Source organism: Caretta caretta, chromosome 7 (assembly GCF_965140235.1).
Source record: "Caretta caretta isolate rCarCar2 chromosome 7, rCarCar1.hap1, whole genome shotgun sequence".
Taxonomy (NCBI): domain Eukaryota; kingdom Metazoa; phylum Chordata; order Testudines; family Cheloniidae; genus Caretta; species Caretta caretta.
In genome coordinates this window covers 44,081,875-44,105,532 of record NC_134212.1, presented here as the reverse complement: position 1 = coordinate 44,105,532, position 23,658 = coordinate 44,081,875, and the positions used below count along the sequence as shown (strand labels likewise).

Sequence of the window (23,658 nt, the reverse complement as noted above, 5' to 3'; positions counted from 1 at the left end):
GCTTGTGCAAATCAATCCACCTCTCTGGGCTTCCGTTTCCCCTCCCACCTCTTGTCCGTCATGGCTATTTCAGCTCCTTAGGGCAGGGACTGTCTGTCACTACATGTCTGTGCAGTGGCTTAGACAACGGGGGCCCTGATCTTGACCAGAGGCCCTGTGTGCTACCGTAATTCAAATGATAAGAGGGATGTAGTGTTGTTAAAAGTGCACAGCCAACAGGAAGTGTTGCCACTCAGACCTGTCACGTCTCATGCCAGTAGGAGGTGGTATCGTGTGTGTGTGTGCCATATATAATATCTTGGTTTTGCTCCCCAACTAGCTTCCTCTCATCTCCCCTGGCTCCCTGGCCCATCCCACCCATTGTGAGCTGGCTCTAGTTAGCTAAAATGCACATGTAGACAGGAACATATTGGGTGGGAGGTTCCCGCTGAAAGTGGACAACTAAGGAAATAGGGTGTCATTTGGATTTTAAACCCATAGCACTCCCTTCAAACTGTGCCTGCTCCCTATGCAATGTTGGAGACCACTCAGAAGTAGGCCAAGGGCTTTCAGAATCAGCATCGCAGATCTGAAACTAAGCATCAGCATGGGAATTGGCATATTTGCATGTAAACAGGTTGTTATAAGCACAAAGGTATCTACCAGCTTGCAGAGTAGTGGCTCATTTAACAAGGCTTACTGACAATCTCTGCTGTCCAGCATGTTCCAGCATACAGATTGGCAGTGGCACCTGAGGCATGAATCTACTGACAATGTACAACTCAGTCTGCTAGCTACAATAGCTAATGATTGACTGATGTCCACAGAGTCCTAGATTTTTCTAGCGCATGCAAAGGGTTCCTTCATACCTGAATGCCTCTGAAAAGTTCCAATGACTGTTAAATGCATCCTAAATACATAAGGACCAGATCATCAGTTGCGTGAATCAGTGTAGCTCCACTAAGTCAGTGATTTACAACAGCTGAGAATTGGTCCAGCGACTATACTTCCTTGACAATCGAAATAAACGAATGAGGGACTACTTGTGTTAATTCATTGCTCCAAGTATAAAGATAAGATAAAGGGGGTGGTTTCAGCAATGGAATTAGAAACTGCTTCTGAGATGTGGGAACAACAAAGTAAAAAGAAATAATAAGGCTATGAGCGGCATATAGAGATTGTCTTCCATTGGCTGATACAACACTGTCTGTTCCTGTCATTTCAAAGGCATTTTGAGATTTTCATTTTAACCAATGCATTTTTAAAATCCCAGTTACAAACACCACTCTTTAACAGATGACACTGAGAATAACACTAAGTAATGAAGTCTGTAATCATTAAAACTGTTATTATACTCAAGATGGCCAGCTATTCATGATAATACAATAACTGAAGACATCACCTGGCTCATTAAGGCTCAGGATAAAAACTTGGGCCCTAATCCTCAACTGCTGTAAGCTAGCATAGCTCAATGGACTTCAACAGAATTATGCTAATTTACACTAGTTCAGGATCTGAGCCTGAGTGAAATGTGAAGCTATTTGTCTGAGTAGTCCTAAGCACGTGTGTTTACACAGCTTTACTCTGGGAACTTGACCTGATTTTCTATCCTGTACAACCAGAAAGAGATGAAAGGGGGGGAAATTTCTCCATTTCTCAGTGTCTTTATTTGGTACATTTGACAGCACTAGGTGGATAGTCACATTCATTGTTTCCTCTGTGTAGCTTGCTGGGCTTAATGGGACTACTCGTTCTTAAAGATAAGCATGTGCATAAGTGCTTGCAGGATTGAGGCCTTTAATTATCATTTTAGCTGCACACTGATGTGATATTCCAAAGGGAGTTATGAGCAGTGTCTCCAAGAATCAAAACAGCATTTGACTCTCATTTGAAAAAGGCCTATATTTTATGAAAATAAAGCCACTCTTAACAAAGAGTTGCTAAATGGGTAACATTTTAATTAACAAATTGAGAACAAAATTGCTAATAAAATTATGTAACGTACAACCGCAGATAAGTATTTCAGTCCAAAATTTACCAACATTTTATTTTAGATGTTCTGTTTCTGATTCTGTGGTCAAACAGTGCCACCAAGTGAGAGAAACACTATATACACACAGGTTTCAGAGTAACAGCCGTGTTAGTCTGTATTCGCAAAAAGAAAAGGAGTACTTGTAGCACCTTAGAGACTAACCAATTTATTTGAGCAGAGCTTTCGTGAGCTACAGCTCACTTCATCAGATGTATACCGTGGAAATATACCAGACTCCAGCGAGAGACTGCTGAATTGGAATTCATTTGCAAATTGGATACAATTAACTTAGGTTTCAGAGGAACAGCCGTGTTAGTCTGTATTCGCAAAAAGAAAAGGAGTACTTGTGGCACCTTAGAGACTAACCAATTTATTTGAGCATGAGCTTTCGTGAGCCACAGCTTGAATAGAGACTGGGAGTTGCTAAGTCATTATGCAAGGTAACCTATTTCCCCTTGTTTTTTCTTCCCCCCACCCCTTTCCTCAGACTTTCTTGTTTCAGGGTCTTGTTAAACCCTGGATTTGTGCTGGAAATGGCCCACCTTGATTATCATACACATTGTAAGGAGAGTGATCACTTTAGATAAGCTATTACCAGCAGGAGAGTGGGGCAGGGGAAGAGAAAACCTTTTGAAGTGATAAACACCCATTTTTTCATGATCTGTGTTTATAAAAATATCCTCACTGCATTTTCCACTTTTATGCATCCGATGAAGTGAGCTGTAGCTCACGAAAGCTTATGCTCAAATAAACTGGTTAGTCTCTAAGGTGCCACAAGTCCTCTTTTTCATAAAGCAATAAGTAGTAGTTGCATTTTTTTAAGGGAAGGAGCTCTTTGGCACTGTTGAAGCAGGTGAGTGTTTTCTTACTTGAAGCTTTTCTGGGGAAGCAGAACTGAAGGCAGAGTCTAGAACTGTTGCGTTCTCAATTGGCTCGGCAACCTAATCTCATCCTAGCAGCAGAATTCCATAGCCCTAGATTTGAATCCCTAAAAATCAGAAACAGAGTTTTCTCTGTGAACATCATCCTGGCTAGGTACTTTGCTCCACAGACCAGCTGTCAAGGCAAGTTTGCTATTCTTCATGGTGCAGTGGCCAAGTATTTATTTCTCGTTGGGATGAGGTTATGGAGGTTTTCTCACGGTTAACATGAAGGGGTGGTGGATGAGGGACTGGCTATTACTGTAAGCAGCACTGGTTGACATTCTATGAGTTCTCTTCTCATTTATACCAGTGATTTCAATAGATTTACTCTTAAAATACACTAGTGTAAAACAGAGGCGAAACCAATCCTTTATAATGTGCCTAAAGGACATGACTGTCTGTGCATAATAATAATAATGATGATTAGGGCCAGATCTCATCCTCTCTTTAGGAAGGAGGGTGTGTGAGTGTTGCTTTGTGGATTCATCCCCATTTCAAGGGGGTGGGGGGGAGAGGGAGTGTGAGTGAGACACACAAGTGGACAGTCCCCGATGGGCTGAAGCTGGGGTGGACACGCACTGTCCCTCTTATTGCCCCATGGAGCCTGCCCAGAAAAGGTAACAGTCTGGGGGTCCTGGTGGAAGGCAGTACCTTCCTACCTTCCCTGGGGAACTTCCTCTGTGGAATGGCCAGAGGGCTAGGGCTTCCCAGACAGCATGGCTGCTATAGCGCCAGGAGAAGAGCTGCAAAGAATGCAAGGTCTGTGCACCACCGGGCCTTAGGGCTTCACACAGCACCCAGGGGAGCCTTCAGCCTGAGAGCAGGCCCTGCAGGAGGCAAATCTCCTTTCCCTGGGGGGAGGGGGGGGGCTCCCTCTTGGAAACCTCGTGGCTCGCCGTGTCTCAGGCCCCCGGCCGTCACACTGGGGCTAAGCCAGGGCTGCTGTTGCCTGGCCAGGTTTGCCCAGGACTACTAGGCCCCCACGGCCACCTCAGCCCGGCTCTCCCGGTCCTGGAGCCCAGCCCAGCCCTGCCCTGCCCAGCCCAGCCCAGCCCATGGAGCGCTGGGCGGCTGCAAGCGGTGAAGCGCTCGGAGACCCCAGCGAGGGCGCCGCGGGGTATCCCGGCCACGCGACCCCAGCCTCGCCCCCAACACCTCGTCCCGCCTCCCCTGCCTACACCTCCCCGCCCCGGAACCTCCATGGTCGCGGGCCCTGTTTCCAGATGGACTCAGGGGACCAAGGTTTCCGGTCCCCGCTTTCCGCTTCCCTCGGCTGCTTTCCCAGAAGGCTTTGCAGCTGCCCCTTCTCTTCCGGCTCGGCCGGCGCGGTGGTGGAGCGCAGGTGAGTGTCGCTCCGCAATCCGGCCCCATCGTGCCCGCTGGAGGCGGTGGTGGGGTCTGTGTAGGGCGAGCTGTGATGGGGGTGGCCCCCGCTCTCCGCCTGGGGCGCGGCGGACGCTCCTGTGCGGGGCGACCCTTGGCTGGGAACGGGGGGGGGGATCTCTGGGATCGGGCTTTGAGGGCTAGTCGGATCCGAGGGTAGGAGCTCGTTGTAGGGGGGAACCCCTGGGAGCGGGGCTGGGGCTGCTGGGGAACCCCTGGGAGCGGGGCTGGGGCTGCTGGGATGGGGAATGTTAGGATGAAGCTTGGGGCGAGTCTGGCTCCCACTGGGCTTGGGGCGCACATGTGAGATTTGTGGAATCAGAGGCAGGAGGAATTGGAACAGGATATTTCCCATTGGGTGGGTTGCACGTGTGGCTGCAGGGGGAAGGTTAGGGATAATCTCTTGGGCTGGGTTATATAGGCTGGGGTTGCTTTTTCTGCAGTCCCCTCTTGGAAGCATCAGAGAGCATGTGGGTGCAGAGGAGTCTGGTGTCTCTGTTCCTGCCTGTTCTGAGCTGAACGTTTCTTTCCCCCTCACAGGTTTAATCATGGCCAAGTCCAAGAATCACACGACTCACAACCAATGTAAGTTTAGGTCTGGTTCTGACCCAAAAGTATTGAGAGTTTAAAAACGTTGCTTGGTTTAGTACGGTCAGGTACAGTTTAAGGTATATTTTCAACACTGCCTCTTTAGTGCTTGTGGAAGAGAGATAGTGGAGATTGCCGGTGGGGGGTGACACATCTGCCAATAACACTAATACTTAGCATGGGCTTGGGATAGGTAAATATTTTGCCATCCTCTGGTTGTCAGAATAATTCCAGGTGTGTTCTGCTAGACTGCTAGTTTGGAGAAAGATTGGGTTAGGGTCTTCATTTTATTTTTCCTTCAGAAGAAAACCAACCAATCTGGTGAGTTATTTTACACTTTTATGTCCCTCAACAAGAAAGCATTCCTGCTCTTTTTGTGGCCTAACGTGCCTCAAGTTGAAGGAAGTGACTGTAAACAAGCAAAAATAAAATGTAAATGGTCAAGTTGGTATATAGCAGCACAGAAAGGATTTGTGCTCACCTCAAAAAGCAAGGAAAACTGGTTTCTATGGATTCTTGAAAATCAGTTGTGCAGTTGAATAAAATATTTTCTATACCGTTTTTCTCATCAAAACTTAGCTACAATAATAACATAACTGTTCCAGCAACTATTAAACTTCATGTGATGCAAAGGGAAGGAATTACAGAAAGCAGGAACTTTTTTGTTTGTTTTAATTTACTGATTGTATTTGAAAAGTTTAGATGTGTTGTACTGAATTCTGTATTGAGTGGGGGGTTTTTATCTGATAAATGGTGGGCAAAAATAGCATACTAGCCGGAATATTAGATAATATCTGCAGTTCTGTTTTTAATCTGTCAATGTTTCTATCTGTCAACAGCTCGCAAATGGCACAGAAATGGTATCAAGAAACCCAGGTCCCAGAGATATGAATCTCTGAAGGGGGTGACTATTTCTCTTTTTATAATTTTGCTGTCAGGTTCTGCAGTCTTACACATGAGCTGTAGACATCCAGCATCAGTACTTGCACACTTACTTTCCAGTCCTCTGGTTGAAAATGGTTGTCTCATTTCCTAATATGCGTGGGTTTAAACTTTACTACAGTAAACGTTATTTTTCTCTTTTCCCTGTTTTGCACTTGCCTTTCCTGCAGTCATATACTGTGTTGCAGATTTGTGTAACTAGCTATCCACAAACTGTGTTTAGTCTCACAGGCCTTGTCTAGACTCCACTTTAACTCTACTGGCTTAACACCTGTTAAAGCTGGGGGGTTATGACCCCTCAGGTGATCGTGAGCTGTCAGCCTCCACCCTCAAACCCTGCTTTACGTCCAGTATTTATAATAGTGTTTAAATATAAAAAAATGTTTTTGTTTTTTATTTATAAGGCGGGGTCACATTCAGAGGCTTGCTGTGTGAAAGGGGTCACCAGTACAAAAGTTTGAGAACCATTTTGTTAAAAGCATGGTACCTTACCTCTAACTAGGCTGCTAACATACATTAGCTCACACCTTTCAAATCCTAGTCTGGGCAAGGGTTATCTTTATTATTTCCCATGTTTCTCTTCCTCAGTGAATATACGTGGGTTGGGTAATTATTTTCCATTTTGAATCCATTTGTTTTCTGCCTAAGTTTCTAACTTCACTGGTTCCCTTTGTATTATTTCTCTGTCCTTACTGGTGTTGAGAAACTCCCCTCTCTATAGGACAGAAGTGGCTTTAAATTCCTCTAACTGTGAAATGAGACAGTTGCTATAACAGCGCCTCCCTTTTTTGGAAAATAAAGTTTACTTGCACTCAAAAGTGAATAAGACATTCCCTTTGTTTAGGGGTTTATCTGTATTCCCTTGAAACCTTGGTATATGCAGTCATTCTTCAAAGCTTCCATAATGTTTTTTGGTTATGCCACAATTAGGGCCATTTTATAGTGTTTGACTGTGTTAGCTTGTGTTCACATTGGTGTGTGTCCACACATGCTACTGCAGTGGTACTGTGGCATAGATTGCTCCAAGAAGCACATAGTTATTTCACCCTTATGCTTTATGAGTGAATGGGGGAAAAGATATCTTCTTACCCCATGTTAGCTAACACATGGTAAGAACAGACCATTTAACCTAGTGAAGACAAGGCACTGTTGGTATTGACCTGGAAATACTAAGAACTACCCCCAAAAAAATCAACAGGATTTGTTGGCGGTGATATTGGATCCAGAATAAATCATTACATGAAATTTTGATCTCATTGCATGGAAATTAAATTTGCCATATTAGCGTTATCTAATTTCTGCTCCAAAGTGCTCTTTGTTACTGTTTCTAAAACTGAGGGGAAACACTAGCTTAGTTCTAAGAACTACACTTGTTGTGTAGAACTCTTATTTCTGAAGTAGTTTCAGATTTAAATGCCACCAATATTTGGGGACTTTTTTTTTTTTTTTTTTTTTTAATGTGTAATGTATCTGTCCCAAGTGGGGAAACACTGATGCGCTTCCTCGCTTGAATGTACATTTCAAATGACCTACGATTCCCTCCCCCAATTTGGTTTATTTTTACTTTGTTTTATAGGTTGATCCCAAGTTTCTGAGGAACATGCGATTTGCGAAGAAGCACAACAAGAAGGGACTGAAAAAAATGCGGGCCAACAATGCCAAGTAACCAGCGTGCCTCTCTGCAATGAAAGGACTGGCTTGTTTTGAACCTGAAAAGCAGTTTTTTCTATTGGCATTTTTTTCACTCAAAGCATTTTTATACAAATAAAATGAGAAGTAACAAAATTCAAGAGCAAACATCCTGGCCTTTTGAGTTTGAAGGCGAGCCTTCGAAATGTTGAGTTCTCAAAAATTCAATATTCAAATTGTTTAAATTCCATATTAAATATCATTTGAGGTGTCTTAGAGGCTATTTATAGTCACCTGTGTGTGTATCTTTGTTCAGATTAATTGGAGTTTTCACAGTTGCCAGCTGATGTCTGTTGTCCTCAAAGGAAACTGAAATGACTGTTCCCCCATAGTGCTTTTTTAGTCTAACACATTATTGGTGTGACTCTGGTTTTGGATTTTACGTACATGTTTCACACTAGCCTATTTTTCCAAGTTACAAAATGTGTGTGTTACTTGAACTCTAAAAGTAAAGCTGGCAATGGAGCACCTTGTGTAAGTTTCTTCAAATGTAAAGTGTTTGTGTTGAATACCTTCCGAAGGAGTAGTCCTGTTCAAACAGTATTTCTTGGTACCAAAAGATATCCACTAAACTCTACATTTATATAGAAATAAACCTGAGGAACCTGTCATTGCCTAAGAGGTAAAATTTACTGTCAAATTACTTTGACAAATTACAGTAAAATGTCTTTTCTGTGTATGAACCAAAATACATGCTCTAAAGGACTAGCTTCCTTTTCCAGAAATTGCAATTTAAAAAATAGTTTTGATGCACCAAAATTCTTGCTCTAGCGGTGGTAGGTTCTACTACCGACAAGGTAGTGTAGTTATCTGGGGACATCCTAACTTTGCATAACCAAATTCTATTTAGGTATTTCTGCTGCACCCATCACTGAGGTCAGTGACAATTTATCTAAAGCCAAGGGATTATATATAAAATGGGATAGCTGACAGTTTTAAATACACTGGGGAGGGCCACAGTAGCTGTAGTTTTCTGTCTAATGCCTTAAAGATAAAGCATCACCTATGAGGGGTGTGCATCCCCACATTAACAATGAGTCACTGCCTTATATGACTCTGGGCTACCTTTACATATCATCTGTCATTAAAATGGCCCCTTTTTACACATCACTGGCACGAGGTGTATCTTGGCTGTAGAGTTATGATGCTGGTAAAGCCAGCCTAGCACAAACATTTTAAACAATTCACTTCAAAGTATGCTGTTGGCCTGATTCTCATTTGGCCTGGTCAACACAAGGTTTTTGCAGCTGTCAGGAGTGTGATTTATTTTACTGAAACAGTTCTAGTGTATGGGAAAGGCCTATACTTGGGTCAAGTCTACATTACAAAACTAAGTCAACCTAAGTACAGCCACCACAGTAATTAAATCACTTTTGCATGTCTACACTACACTCCTTGTGGCGGCAGTGTGCATCCTCATCAGAATGCACAGATTTCACGGTCAGTGGTGGGCATTGTGGGATGGTTTCTGAAAGGCAGTAATAGTTGATGTACGCAAGGCAGGGTCTACACTGTCACTGCATCAACCTATGCGCTACTCCTCTTGCAGAGGTTAAGTCAGCATAATGGGCAGGTTACATCAGTGGGAGTTACATTTTAGTGTAGATACACAGGACAGGTCAACGTAAGCTGTAGTGCAGACCAGGCCTTGGATGACTGTATCCCCACTAAGGGGGTGCCACTATACCGGTGTAATTAAAACAGGGCAGCTTTTGTGTGTAGGCAAGTCCTAAGACCTCTTCACAGCACTCTGGTAGTGTTTGAAGCCATAAAGTGGGTGTTAGCTGTTTGGCTGTATGTGTGCGTGTGTTCTCCCTGTGTGCTGCCCCAGCTCTGTGCAGAGAGCAGGCCCAGCAGACCTCAAGCAAACTGCCCAATGACCACAAGATCCATTAAGGTACGAAGGCACCAGGCCAGGTTTATTGTCGACAAAGCACGGTAATAGCACCTGGCAGATTCTACAAGGATACCATGGCATGTATGCCTGTGACAATGGATGCAACTCAGTGAATGGCAGGACCTTCCATTCCCCCCACACCCCCCTCGGCTGGACAAAGAGACTCCCTCTGAGATACATCTTTATACCCTGAAACAAATTAGTACTGCCTCTGACATAGTTACTTCCCCCTGATATGGCTAGTTATCACCCATCACCTTGTATATGTTGGTTGAATCAAAATATCTCTATTACGTAAAGTCATCCTGACCTTATCTTTTAGGAGGGCTCGGTGTGTTCCTGTTATCCTTGGGGAATGTTTTTTGTACCATCCTTGATTTTGGGATGTTCTGGTACCACTTGATATCGGGATGTGTTTGTGTGAGTAATCTGTGCTTAGCATTTCTTAGGAATGTGTATTTCTGCATTGTCAGTCCTGTTCTTGCCAGATTTTGTGAGCAAGTCCTTCCTCATACCAGGCCTCTGATACAAGGGCTTATATTTCAGGCTCTCTTCCTACTACATCAGTTACCTCATTTCATGGCCCCTTTACACTACTAGAAAAGTGTAAAGATGGCTTAAGTGAAGAAGAGTGTCTCTGATCTCCAGCTGCCCATTTGGAAATGGTTTGCCTCTGGTTTTCATCAACTATCTCAGACCTGTTCTAAGCACTCTTGGTGTTGCTAGTCAGAAGAAAGCTTCTGTATTGCCTAGAAAGGGGACACAAAGCCAGTTGCATTTCCATTTCCTTGCTGGGAAGGAGATTGAGTAATAAAAATAGAGGCAGAACTATGCTATAGATCCAGCTGACTATTTTATTACACTGGGAAGAAATTGTGTGTATTGTCATTTATAATAGGATTCAATAAGGTACTTGAAAAATAATGGATAACTGTTGGGAGTTCAGGTGTGGCAACTGTCACCCCTGTAATTATGGATGTTATCAATGGCTCCCTTGCTGAAAACATGTGATCCATGTTTGTAGGGTCATGTAAAATTGCCAAACTTTAAGCAATTCCTGATGGCTTTACAGACTTCCTGTGTTAAAATTAGTTGTTACTGTCTCTTTAATGAACTTGGTGGTGACTTGACAGTCCTGGAGATTGAGAGTCTCTACTGCTCCTCAGAGCAGGGTACAGCACAGTGCCCCTTCATGCTGTCTCCTGCCAGTGTGCAACCTGGAAGAACAAGTTGTGACAGCGTGAGGGCTGACACCAACCCTGTGTCAGCTCTTTAGATCACGTATTGTTTTTGTCTTTGAATATGACCATGGAGCAATTATTTGGTGGTGGGGTTGCTGTAGTGACACTTCACCACCAGATGGTGCAAAAGCGATGCTTGTCAGGTGAAAAATGGTCTGATGTTTATTCAAGGCATACACCTGCTCCCTTTTTTCCTTCTGCTTCTCCCTTGTAACTAGAGAGTCCCCAGGAGATCTGCCTGTAAAAACTTCTAGATACCTAGAGGATGAGTGTCGTCTCCCTTGGACCCAAGGAAGGGTGCTCTGTAATGAGGGGCATGTACCCCACACCCAGTCATGCAACAAACGGGTTAAAAGCTGCTATAGGAAGAAGCTGCCTGGGCTGTCAGTCAGTGCCAGCTGTGGCTGGTTAGGAAGCAGGCTTGAGTGAAAGGAAGAGAGAAGCTGTGGGTGTTTGTTTTTTCCTCCTCTGCAACAGAGAGCTGGGCTGGATTGTTGTTTTGGGAGCCAGGAGGGAGCGTAAGTCACAGAGGTCAGAGATGGTGAAGGCTTCCTCTCAGACCACCCCCCTGCTAGTGAAAGTGTGTTTGTGTTTTCTGGCCTAGTTTCTAATATTGCTGGTGACGGCCTTCCCTGGGGAAACTATTCCACAGTCTAACACAGGGATCGGCAACTTTTGGCACGCGGCCCATCAGGGAAAGCCACTGGTGGGCCACAAGCGGCGTGGGCTGAGGGATGTGCTGGCCGCCCTTCCTGCAGCCCCCATTGGCCTGGAGCGGTGACCAGCGGTCAGTGGGAGCTGCGATCAGCTGAACCTGCGGACACTGCAGGTAAACAAACCGCCCGGCCTGTCAGTGGATGTCCTTGATGGGCCGCGTGCCAAAGATTGCTGATCCCTGGTTTAACACATCCCCTGTGGGGAAGATTTTTCTCCTGTTTAGCCTCAATTTTCCTTCTTTTATTTCTGCCCCCTTATCCTAGTCCGAGTCCCAGCTCTCTGTGCTGCACAGACTGTTCCTCTCAGGCTCTAGACCCATCAGTTATTTATAAGCTTTATTATCTCCCTCCCTCCCCCAACAGTTGACAAGCTCACCATAGTTAGCTCTTTGAACATCTCCTCTAAATCAGCCCCTGCAGCCTTGGTGTCAGGGAGAGATGAATGAATGGAGGCAGGGGAGAGAGAGGGGGCAGGGCATAGAGAGAAGGAAGGCGGGTGAGAAAAGGGGAAAGCACAGTACGTACCAGAGGTGAGAAGAGCAAGAAATAACGTAAGAGTCAGAACAGGGGAGACTTAGGAGAAAGGGAGCTGAGGTGCAGATACAAGGTAGAAAATGGCCAGTGATACACAGTGAAGGGGGGGGGGGATGTAACATGACCCAGTTTTTATTTTGAAAGAAGGGGGGGAATGAAGAGTTAGTAGCTGTCCCTCCCTATCCCCCTTCCCTTGGCTGCCATAATCTTGCCGAGTGCTTGTCTCTGCCTGCCCCCAAGCCCCCCAGCAGGCACCCTGCTTTTCCCACTTTGAACATTAAGTTCCCCTGCCAGAGGGTGTCTGAGTGAGAGGAGCTTCTGAGCCCAGAGGCCAGACTGAGCCCTGTTTCAGAGTTGCTACAGCTTGTTCAGGAGCTGGAGATGGCCTGTGTTAAATACATTCTGAAGCAAGGGATGCCAGTCCCTACTCTACAGGTAGGTGTTCCCGGGAAGCAAGGTTCCTGCATGGGCTCAGCTGGCGGGAGAGAGCCCTGTTAGTTTTAACCCTTCCTGCAGAGTCTATTTTTAGTGAAATCCCCTGGAGACAATCTAGTCCCCTGGGCCCAGACCTTCAGTCGTATTTAGGTGCCTTGCTCCCATTGATTTCAGTGGGAAATAGGTATCTAAATACCTTTGAGGCTCGAGGCCTTGATGACTTTTAAGAACAGGGCTGGTCCCTTCATGAACAACTTCTCGGTCTCTGTAGGGGGTCAAAGGCAGGACCAGCTCTAGGCACCAGCAAATCAAGCACGTGCTTGGGGCGGCACGTTTCCAGGGGCGGCGTTCCGGCCATCCTTCCCCCCCCGCCCCAGCCCCGCTCAGTCAACCAATGAGCCCCTGCGTGGGGCAGGGTGGCGAGCTCAGCGTGGGGGTCCCAGCCCGGAGGTAGTCCCTGCCTTGGCCCTGTCCGCCCGGGGCAGTGGGTCCCTTACTGGCCATGGATCCCCGGTGGCGGACAGGGGCGATGTGGCTCCTCCCCCCCCGCCCACCCCTGCCGCACGTTGGAGGAGCTGGAGCAGAGAGGAGCCTGGGATCGGGGCAGGATCCATGGCCAGTAAGGGACCCACTGCCCCGGGCGGCTCGGCGCTGAGCGGGCGCCCTGGTCCGCCCCCCTCCCAGTGGCTGACCCGCCCCCCAGCCACTCTGTCGGTTATTGTCCCCTCTGCGCGGCTGGGGCTGGGTCTGAGATCGGGCTGGGGGCCCACGGGCAGGATGGACAGCCCCGAGCACCTCACTCCAAACACTGGGATAGCATTACGCATTCTTTTAACGTTACTAGTATCAGTGGCTTCTGGTGAGCGCAGTTTCTCGAAACTGAAATTCCTAAAAAATTATTTGAGGTCCACCATGTCTCAAAATCATTTGTCAGGACTTGCATTAATTTCAATTGAAAGTACCATTGCAAAAAATTTAGATTTCACTGAATGATTAAAAGACTATAAGTATAGCAAGTATAAAAACCAGAAAAATTCAGTTAATATAAATTCTTTTAATTTATGAGAAACTGGGCGCCCAGAAGACACTAACGTTTTTCATTACAGGGTATAGTTGAACCCAAATTGTTTGTAATTGTGATTTTGTTAAATGAGTACACTCGTAGGAAATTGTTTTATTTCACTAACTACAAATTCTGTTTTCATTTTTTTTTATTTTAAACAGTGAAAACAAAACAAAAACATTGCAAAGTGCAAACGTGTAAAAGCCAAAAAAAAAGGGGGGGGGGGGATTTTTTGGCTTGGGGCAGCAAAAAACCTAGAGCTGGCCCTGGTCAAAGGTGTCAAAGCTGCGGATCCATCCATGTATCTGTCATTCTGTCTAGTAAGGCATTGCAGTTACAATGCTTTATGCAATTGATGGGAAGAACAGATTGCCAGGAGCAGTTATAGTGGCTGCGGGGGGGCATGTACATTTTTTGCTGTACATTTTGGTGTATGTAAAATCTCAGCTGTAACTTTGCCTTAAATCTCTGAGGCGATTACTCCTGGATGGCAAGTTCCACTTTTCCTTGTCCCCTCAGCATTTTCTCCCAGAAGTGCCAGCACCTTGAGTACCTTGCTCACAAGCCACAATACTTAGTGGCCACAGGAGAGGCACTTGGTCAGGGTTAGAGCAGGGGCTTCTGGTGCTAATGGGGAGAAGGGCCGAAGGGGAGAATTTCTGAGCCTTTCTCCCCCACAGTAAAACTGCCTTTCTGAGGAGCCATTTCTCATCGCTGCCCTTCAGCCTGCCCTTCAGCCTACCCTTCAATGTGAGAGACTTTCCCAAATATGGGCGCAGCTACTTCCTGACCAAAATAGCCCGTGTGACACAATGCAGTGTGGAATAATGTAACCTTAATCCAGAGCTTCATTGTGCAGAGAGAGAGAAATGGGGACTCTTGAACTTTCACAGCTGCTCAGTGTCAGGTTTACTTTGTCTGTGTGCCTTTTTGATTCTTCCCTGTACGCGCTTGGGCATTCTCCAGAGGAGCCTTGGCATGAGCAAGACATTTGATTTCCAAACCCCAGGCAGCTGGAGGCAGAATCACACAGCTGTCCTTTCCTGCTTTTCTATTTTACTAGACTTCTGCTAAATGCAAGTCCATAGCGAGCCACAGCTTGTTTATGATCACCATTATGTATTATTTGTGTCACAGTAGCACCTGGGAGCTCTAGTCCTAGACTGCCACCCTGTTGAGCCAGGCGCTGTACCAACACCACAAAAAGCTGGTCCCTGCACCAAAGAGCTCTCAACCTGCATGTAGGCCAGATGCTCCACTCCATCCTCTTGGGCAGAGGAAAGCAATATGAGTAGAATGGATGGGGCAGCCTACGGTGGGATGGCCTGTGGGTTTGAGTGTAGGGCTGGAAGTTCCCAGGACTGACACCGACTGCTCCTGTGGCCTTGGCCAAACAGTTTAAACGCTCTGTTTTCATTTTCCCATTGGTAATCTGAGGCCGCTTAGGTGTATTTATAAAGCCATTTTCAGGTGAGTTCTAACCCTAGCCACCTAGCAATGAGATTGTTCTGTATCACAAAACATTACTGGTCACCTAGAAGTTCTAAAATAGTTCCTATGAAGAGAAGCTATGAAATAAGAAAGGAAGCCTGTATTCTTTATTGTGGTCTAAGAGTAGCTGAGCACAGAGTCGGTGCCTATGGAGAGCTGCTGCTTCCTCTTATGCACTGAAATCTTCCCATAGAAGTGAGTGGAGGTGCAAGGAATGCAGGCTCAAGTGCACAGTGCAGCAGATTGCACTCTAGATCTAGGGCACCAAAATGTTGTTTGTGTCCCTAATGTTTATTTTAGGAGTCCTAGGAACAAACACTAGGTTATGGGCTTCCCAGGGACTTTCAAAAAAAGGTGTTTGGCAGCAAGAGACCCCTTAAACCAGTAGCAGTCAGCTTTGTCAGTAATTTTCTATACTTCTTTTTCCTTTATTTTAGCTATAAGTTTAAATTCCAGCCTTCTCCCTCCCCACTTGCCTTCACCATCTGCCTGATCCTGTCATGAAAGCATAGCTCTGTGTTTATGATATAACTGTGATGTCATCAATGTCAGATGTATGAATCCACAGCAGCAGCAAGTGGAGGAGAACGCCCTTGGGTAAACAGTCAAACATCCTTGATAGCTAGTAATGTGGCTATAGAAGTGCTTGGAAACAAGTGAAACAAGACATGGCTGTAACTGAATATGTAAGACAGAAATATATTTTATGTTCTACTTAAAGTCTGCACTGATATTTCAGTTAGCTTTAACCACCATGAAAGTCCCTCTCGCATATGAGAAGATGGAAGGTGCTTGATCAGGAAGAGTAGCCTCAGGGTTATGAAGGGTCTGAGCTTTATGCATGTGAAATTACTGTTGATAGAAGTACACCAAACTGGATGAGGCCAAGAGTGCAAGGTGGAGTGGATCTGGATTAATTGAGGTGGGGTTCATGGTCTGGGTCTGAGGCTGAATCAGTGTCAGTCCTTGTGTTTGGGATCAGATTCCGTGGTACAGAAATAGCACAAGCTGCCCTTGCAAGATTTTGGCCTCAAAATAATACGCTTTGGAGATTTTCAGTATTCGGGGATGAATATCTTACAAGGTTGGCTGTGTCCTAGCCAGAATCAGAAACCCTTCTGGTGGTGGTGCAGCCCAGGTTTGTTGTTATGGTTAACTCTTTGTTTTATAGTACACCTAGAGGCCCTAAGTGAGATTAGGTGCCCATTGTGCTTGGTGCTGTACAAACAGCTAGTGAGAACCAGTCCCTTCCCCAATTCACTTATACTCTGAATGGGGGACGACGACAGAGAGGTGAAGAGATTTGCCCTGGGTGACACAGCAGGTAGTGGGAGATCTGGGAACATAACCCAGGTGTCCTGAATCCTAGTACATGGCCCTATTCACTAGACTACTTTGCTTCAGATCACAAGTGTCCTTCCCATCTCTCCACCCTGGCATGTAAAGGGGTTCAGATCAGAGATGTGATTCTGGGTTTGGCCCCTCTCTAAACAAAGTACATGGGGAAATAGTTGATTATGGAGTAAGTCCTCATGCAAAGCTTTGTGACCATGTCAGAATGTAATACCATGTGCCAATTTAAAACACCAAGAAAGGCTCTGATGAGGGCATTTGCCCAAGAGGGCCAGTATTTACAATGCCATGGTACAGTCAATTCAGCTGAAACTTTTTGCACAGAATCATGCTTTGGTGACAACCAGAAATAAGGCTAGATGTGGTTTAATTTGTAATGCTTTGTATACAGGGCTCACGAGTACTTTTGGGCTGCATTTACACACACATGCTCAGGTGTCTCAGAAGTGAACTGATCTATATCCCTGCTTTGATCAGGTTCTACAGCTCTTAGGCATATGTCTGCATGAATGACATTTTCACATGGTGAAACATTATTTATTACTAGTGATCCCTAATGTATGCCCATTCAAAAAACATGTATGACACTTTATTCACAAGATCAGCTGTCATTGTCTTGGTCATAAACCTTCTGTCTACCTCTCACAACAAGATGCATAGGAAGTAGCTTGGTTAGTGTAATGCAGTAGTCCCCAAACTTTTGAGGGTTGCACCTCCTGAGAGCCAGGGCCAGGAGCGGGGCTGTGGCCTGGGGGAGACAGACAGGAATAAGGGGGCCAAGGCTGGAGTCAAGGATGGGGGTGCATCAGGAAGCAGAATGGCAGTAGGCCACAGAGTGGGATGGCAGCCGAGCCCCCTCCGGGGTGCAGAGCCACGCAGAGGCTGGGAACAGGGTCAGGCGTCACGGCTGGGGGCGGGGCCAAAGCAGAGCTGGGGGCAGGACGGGGCTGGGTGGCGCTCCCTCCCCGCCCCATGTGGGGATTGGCCTGGCCTGCTGCCACCCCCCCAAAATGTTCCTCCACGCCCCCCAGGCACACCCCACAGTTTGAGGACCTCTGGTTTAATGCATAACCAAACCTGTTGTGCCTAGCTCTGAGTGAAGTGAGGATCTGAATGTGCAATATACCATGGCTAGGGTGACCATATTTCCCAGAGAAAACGGGACCCCCCCTTACCTGAGCCCCCCCCCCATGAGGTTGTTACCCATTGCTGGAACCCTACCACCCCCCCAGCTCTGCCTCCCCTCCCGCCCCCGCTGACATCTCTGCTCACTCCCCACACATTCCTCCGCATTGCACCCCACTTTTGGGACAAAAGTGGGCATTTATCCCATGTGCTCTTGCCAACTGATCTACTCAGTAAGAGCTAACGGGACAAATGGCTCCTTTTGAAAAGAAAAAAAAAGGTTGGGACAGGGTTTAAAAAAGGGGCTGTCATGGCCAAAACAGGCAATGTGGTCACCCTAACTGTGGCAGGAATGCAATCTCTGCCGGCTAAAGAGGGTGCACAGAACATGCAGCTCTGAGCAGGTTTACGTGCCTGGCAAAGAGTGCCTGAGCCCTGGTTCCAGTAGCAGCTGAGCGCTGATACAGCAATGCCATTGCTGGCAGTTGCTGGAATGCAGGTCCTAATTGTATTAGTGTAGTTGCAGACGCATCCCATTCGCCTGTGAAGTGGGAAATGAAAAAGAAGGGAAAACCTACCAGAAAGTGGTTTCTTCTGTTTCACTAGCCATTGCTTAGTTTGTGCCTGTGTCTAAAACAGCTTGGAAAAATGAGGGCATAGTGTTGTTCAAACTGCATAAGTATTAGGATAACTGGGTAAAAAGACTATGCTTTTCTGACGGATGGGAGGGATTTTTACCATCTGCAATTGTATCAGAATTGCCCCATGTATATGCAGTAGAATAGCAACTGCAGTTATAATAACTAGGATCAGAATTCCAATCCTCAGTCTTCAGGGTGTGGACTGAGCACCAGGAAGGAATTTCCTCCATGGTATAATAGTGCACAATTTAGGAACGTTATTTATGCCTTTCTCCCTGACATCTGGCATGGGCCATTGCTGGAGAGAGGATACTGCCCTAGATGGACTGGCCACGCTCATAAAATACTTGGCCCCGTTCACATGTGGCATGGACCATCCCTGACCCCTCAGTGAGGTGATGAGTGCCCTTAATCCGCACTGAGGTGAATAGGATCTGCTCTCTGCATTGTAGTCCTGGGCTTCCTCAGTATCCCTGTAAGACTCCTGGTTTGGCTCCCAAGACTTCCATACTCTCACAATTACAGTAACCAATCATCTTTTCCTTCGCCCAGATCAGCCCACACGCAGGAAACTTGGGGGAGGAGATCCAGGGTAGATGAACCTCTGTGTTCTCTGTGTGGGGGAAGGGTTTGTCCTCCAATCCTATGGAAGAAGCAGAGAAATGAGACCCCCAAGCCACACAAATCCAGATCTTGGGGATCCACTGTGGCACAGGAACTCTTGTGCCCATCTGCCCTGCCTGGCTTCCTGCCAACATGGCTGTGATGGGTCTGTGTTCACAGGGCTTCTCCTGCCAACAGTGGCTCCTGGAACCTTGGCTTAAGATGGCAGGAGGTTCCCTGCCCATACCCATCCTGCACCTCACCAGTCCTGGGTCCATATCTCCACAAAGGACTCTGAGATCCCATTCCCTGCCTGTGAAGGGTGAGATGCACACATAGGAGCTGGGGGGGGTGGGGGGCCACGAGGAATGGGACCTTCCATGCATAGATCTCAGGGGGAAAGCCAGGCTCCTTGTGCTTCCATTGGGTTGAATCCCTGTTGGTGTCTGGCCATTGACTTCAATAGGGCCCAGATCTGGCCCTTTGTGAGCGTCGCCCATTTTCATGACTCTTGGGGGCTTTCACTGTCTTTTGAAAGGGTTGAGAACTGATGTGACTTGTTGGCAGCAGCTCCCATGGTACTGACAAGGCGTCACCTTCTCCCCACCTTGCAGATGCTCAGACTAAACCCTGACAGAGACATGTAGACACCAGCATGTCAAAGGGGATGACAGCCAGGGACAGAATGAGCTGACAGCTGCCTGATCAACACCTGCATCAAGTATTCCCAGCATGTCAGGAATAATATAGCTAGAAATAGACACTGTCGTACTGGCATAGGACATACCTCGCCTAAATAGTTTTAATGGGGGGTTTTAATTACCACAAGGCAGTTGTTTCCAGAGCCCTATGAGCATGTGCCGGCTGCATCCAACAAACCCAGAACCACAGAGCTCAGCTGGAACCAGTGGGGTTGGCTGGTTTTCTGCCTGAATAATGTAGTAATAACCCCTTGTGTCTCACTCAGTACAGCCCGTCTCCTCAACAACGCCGTGCAGTATGGTCCAGTGCTTTGCCCAGTCTCACGCGATGCGATTCCCTCCATTTCCAGTAGGAGGCCATTCTCTACATAATTCAGCTCCTGTTGGAAAGATGTCCTTGATACTCTAGATTCTCTCTCCTAGTGGTACCCGCTGTGTAACCACCGAAACCGTGAATCCCCCCAGCTTCACTCTGGACCTTGTGGCAAACTGGTTTTGCGATTGTAACACGAGTTTTAAGTGTGTTTGCGCAGCTATCTGAGAAATTCAGTTGCTCCCCTTAAAATGCCTGTGAATGTCCTGTTAAGAAATATAACCGGTGCAGACAGCCTTTTGGAACACTTTTCAGATCCTTCTGGACTCCATTCTGCAAGGCGCTGAACACCCTCAACTCCAAGGAGGCGCTCAGCACCTTGTAGCTGCTATTCACTCTGTGTCTGTAGGCGAATACCAGAACCTTTCTGTGCCTCCGTTTACTCTGTTGTAAAATGAGGATGATAACACTTCTCCCCCCCTTCAAAGTGCTCTGAGATTCCCCAGTAAGTGCAAAGTATTATATCTTAGGTATAAACACTTCCCTTTGGACTGAGGAGATTCTCCTTTCTGAGGGTGAAAAAGAGTTTGCCATAGGACAAAAGAATAAGTCTTAAAGGAATCAGGAAGCAGCAAACAAAATGCTACAGCCAGACAAACAGGCAAGCCAGCACCATGTGGTTCTCAAAGTGGATGGCTTTGAACGGCCTGCACCCCAGAAACCGCTCACCTTAGGACCACAGGGTCATCGGCTCTGGGAATGGCAGAGGAAGGAAAACACATGAAAGCAGAGTCCAAGGTACAGTTAATCAGACACAAGGTAAAATTAACCATGTGATGCTGCAACCAAAGATAGCAAAAGAGAAGGTGCCACTCTATGAAAATGAAGCATATGTTAGGGGTGGGTCGGAGAGCCCACCGTGTTTGCATGAAGAGTTTCAATTTGGGCCTAGTTAGCAGACAGATCCAAGTTTTGGGGTTTGGATCTGAATTCCCCCACAGTTCAGGGAGTGGAATTCCAGATTAAGCCCCATCCCTAGTCTATTCTGTGTATGTAAATCAGCAAGGCACGCTGCTCTGCACGTGCTTTGTCAGCGTGTATAATGCATGCTGGGTCATGGGAGCCCCAGAATACAGGGAATGGGTGCAGAGCAGCAGCCTGGGATCCAGCAAAGAGGCTGACAGATGTGAACAAGCTCCCCAAAGGAGCTCTGTGTGGCTGGGAGGGGTTGAATGGGGATGGGGAGCTGGGACCCTATTTGATTTCAGAGGGGAGAGTAGCATCCAAAGGTCTGGGTAGTTCAGAAAAGCATCCAAGTGCTTAGAAACTCATCTGAACCGAATCCCTGAACATTTTGGAGGTTCTTTCACAACTAAAGGAATGCACTCTAGCTGGCTAACATTTTACCTTACTACCCATAGCATAGTTTTGTTTAGTCTGTGATGATGGGGCCAGAGAGAATCCCATGGGTGCACAAGGTTGTGGGGAGGGTACCCTTTGCACATACAAATATGGAGTTTGCATACATAAATGCATGGAAATGTAGTCTGTGCATTATGTGGGTATGTAAGCATGTGAGCACGTTTTTGACCATGTGGCCATCAGTATTTAATTGAGGTAGTGTAGCCCAGCAGCAGACAGTGTCATGGGCTGGGTGTCAGGAGACCTGAATTTCTGTCCCTGCCACAGACCTTGCAGTGTGATGTAGAGGAAAGAGTGGGCAGATCACATTACTGCTCTGTGCCTCAGTTTTCCTAGCTCTAATATGCAAATGTTAATCCTCATTAGTAAAGCACTTTGGATGAAAAGTGCTATGTAACTACTAAGAATTACCGATGTTATTAATTAGGAATTATGATTATTAATAATCACCCTCTCTTCTGAGATTCTCTCTCCCCTGACATTTAAAAAGTCCATCAGTGGCATCCTGCAAAATGAAATTCAAGACTCTGTTTAAAACATCCTATTTATTTTGTATGTTGTTTGAATATGCTGAGTGTGTGTGTTGGAGTTCTCATTAGATTTTATTCCTACTTGGGGATTTAACTGGGCATTTGGACTATTTATTGTAAATTACATTTTTAGTTTATTTTTGCTAAGGTCCCAAGTAGGGCCTTTCAGGCATGAGGTGGTTATAAGTTAAAGCTTATGGACCATATATTCTAAAAAACACAAATACACCACTCTGAGACAAATGCTCACATCGTTCATGCTTAATTTGTGATTGCAATTACTGCAGCTGCACTTATAAATCGGGTAATTGTGCACACATCTCCTTAACTGGCCATTTGTGAACCAATTGAACGGATTTGTGCACACAGTTCTGGTAACTGTGCATGAAAACTAGGTACACAGCTGCATATTTAATGCTTTAAAATCTGTCTCTGTTGTTGTTATTAGGGGTAGAAATAAATGGTAGGCAGGTCTCAAATACACATATATAGATGCAGGTCCACTGACGGGGGGGCAAAGGGCCCGGAGGCCGCTGCTGCTGCGGTAGCTGGCGCTGGCATGGCCAAGGCTTCCGCATGCCCGCTCGGCTGAAGAGTGCACCCAGCCGCGTAGCCAGCAGCTCGCTGGGCACCAGCCAGTGCAAGCGCAGCACCGCCCAAATGTCAGGCGGACCACATCCGTGTGGGCACAGTTTGTGCGTGTGCGCACCAGCCGCTGCATGTGGTCCAGCTCCATGCCCATGTGGCGATGCCATGCTAATGCGCAGCGGCAGCCCATTGACTGTTCTGCCCTGGGGCCCGGAATTGCTGTCAGCGGGGCCTGTATAGATAAATTCATTGTAATCCAGCATAATTCTACTATACATCAGAAGCGATACTGATAAATAGCATATCAGAGCTTTGAATGTAGGAATACTACAGTGTGGGCCAAATTCTGGCTAATGCAGGGTAATGTGTGACCTCACTTCTGATGGGCACAAATATACCTATCACAAGCAGTATGAAAATTTGCACCTATTCTGCTTGAGTCCAACTCTTTTTGTGCATCTTGCTCCCTCATGTGCTCTGTTCTAAGAGTAGCTACAGTTTGCATGGGGGCCGTTCAGAGGGAACAACACTTGCTTCAGAAGGCTGCATATGTATTTGAATATGTCCATGTGGCCCATGCCCATTTCCTTGTGGCTGTGCCCTTTGACCTCCTGCTCTTCCCAGCCGATCTACAAAGTGGTCTGTGCTCTGTGACTTCCTAAAGCTGGTAAAACTGAGCTGACAGCCTTCTTCCAACGTGCACTGCCTGTCATTTTTCTGCTCTGCAGGAATGAGCATCCTGACTGAAAACTTGGCCTTGTATCCATGGCCAATCCACATTTTTGTTGTTCTGTTTCAATTTTATTTGGTTAGCACCCGTTCTCGGTGTGGCCAGCTCCACACAGTTCCCATTGACTGCAATGGGAACCACCTCTGACAATCAGGCCCATATCGCTCATGCCAGACGGTCATCTCTGAATAGAGAACTCCTCCATTGATCCACAAAACACGAGCTTCCCTGCTGGTGCGCCGTGACCCTCAGGGTCCATTGCTAGGGTCAGAGTCCATCTCCATGTCATTCAGTCCTTGGTTTCTCTGCCAACAAGGTAGTGAGTTACTGCCACTTGTGATGGATGCTGGGTTTTGTGATGCAGATTCTGGTTCATTGGGAATTGGACTGAAAGCACTGAGGGCCCAAAGCAGCATTCAGAGAAGTCAATGCAAAGACTCACCTTGGCTTTGATGGCTGTTGGATGGTGTCCCAGTTTCTTTTATGTAAGCTGTTTTATTTTTATGACACAAACTTTGGCATAATTTTAGAGCTGGTTAAAAGATGAGAGTTTTTCATGAAATATTGAAGTCATTTTTGTTTCACAGGTTTCAATCCAGAACAATTTTGTTTATTGGAAATTTGGGGATGGGGGAGGGGTCTTTTTTTTTAACTTAATTTTCTTTAACTTTGGGCTTCCCTCCCTGACCCTTCATTCCTTGTTTTCTTCCCCACTCTCTTTTTCCCCTTTCGTTTGCCA

The 23,658-nt window shown here is 46.4% G+C and overlaps 1 protein-coding gene and 1 long non-coding RNA gene across 2 annotated transcripts in view; both read left to right on the top strand.

Annotated features, from left to right (window-relative positions):
* Positions 1–4,119: 4,119 nt before the first annotated feature.
* Positions 4,120–8,002, top strand: RPL29 (ribosomal protein L29). Its single transcript, XM_048858455.2, has 4 exons — positions 4,120–4,276; positions 4,858–4,902; positions 5,745–5,809; positions 7,424–8,002. The coding sequence occupies exons 1-4, from the start codon at positions 4,135–4,137 to the stop codon at positions 7,511–7,513; spliced, it is 342 nt and encodes a 113-aa protein (XP_048714412.2). The 5' UTR covers positions 4,120–4,134; the 3' UTR covers positions 7,514–8,002.
* A 3,920-nt stretch (positions 8,003–11,922) lies between these two features.
* The window catches only part of LOC142072745 (uncharacterized), a 19,686-nt gene continuing 7,950 nt past the window's right edge, over positions 11,923–23,658 (top strand). Inside the window, exon 1 of the long non-coding RNA XR_012669300.1 lies at positions 11,923–11,997. This is a non-coding gene — a long non-coding RNA (uncharacterized LOC142072745). The remainder of the gene's footprint in view (positions 11,998–23,658) is intronic.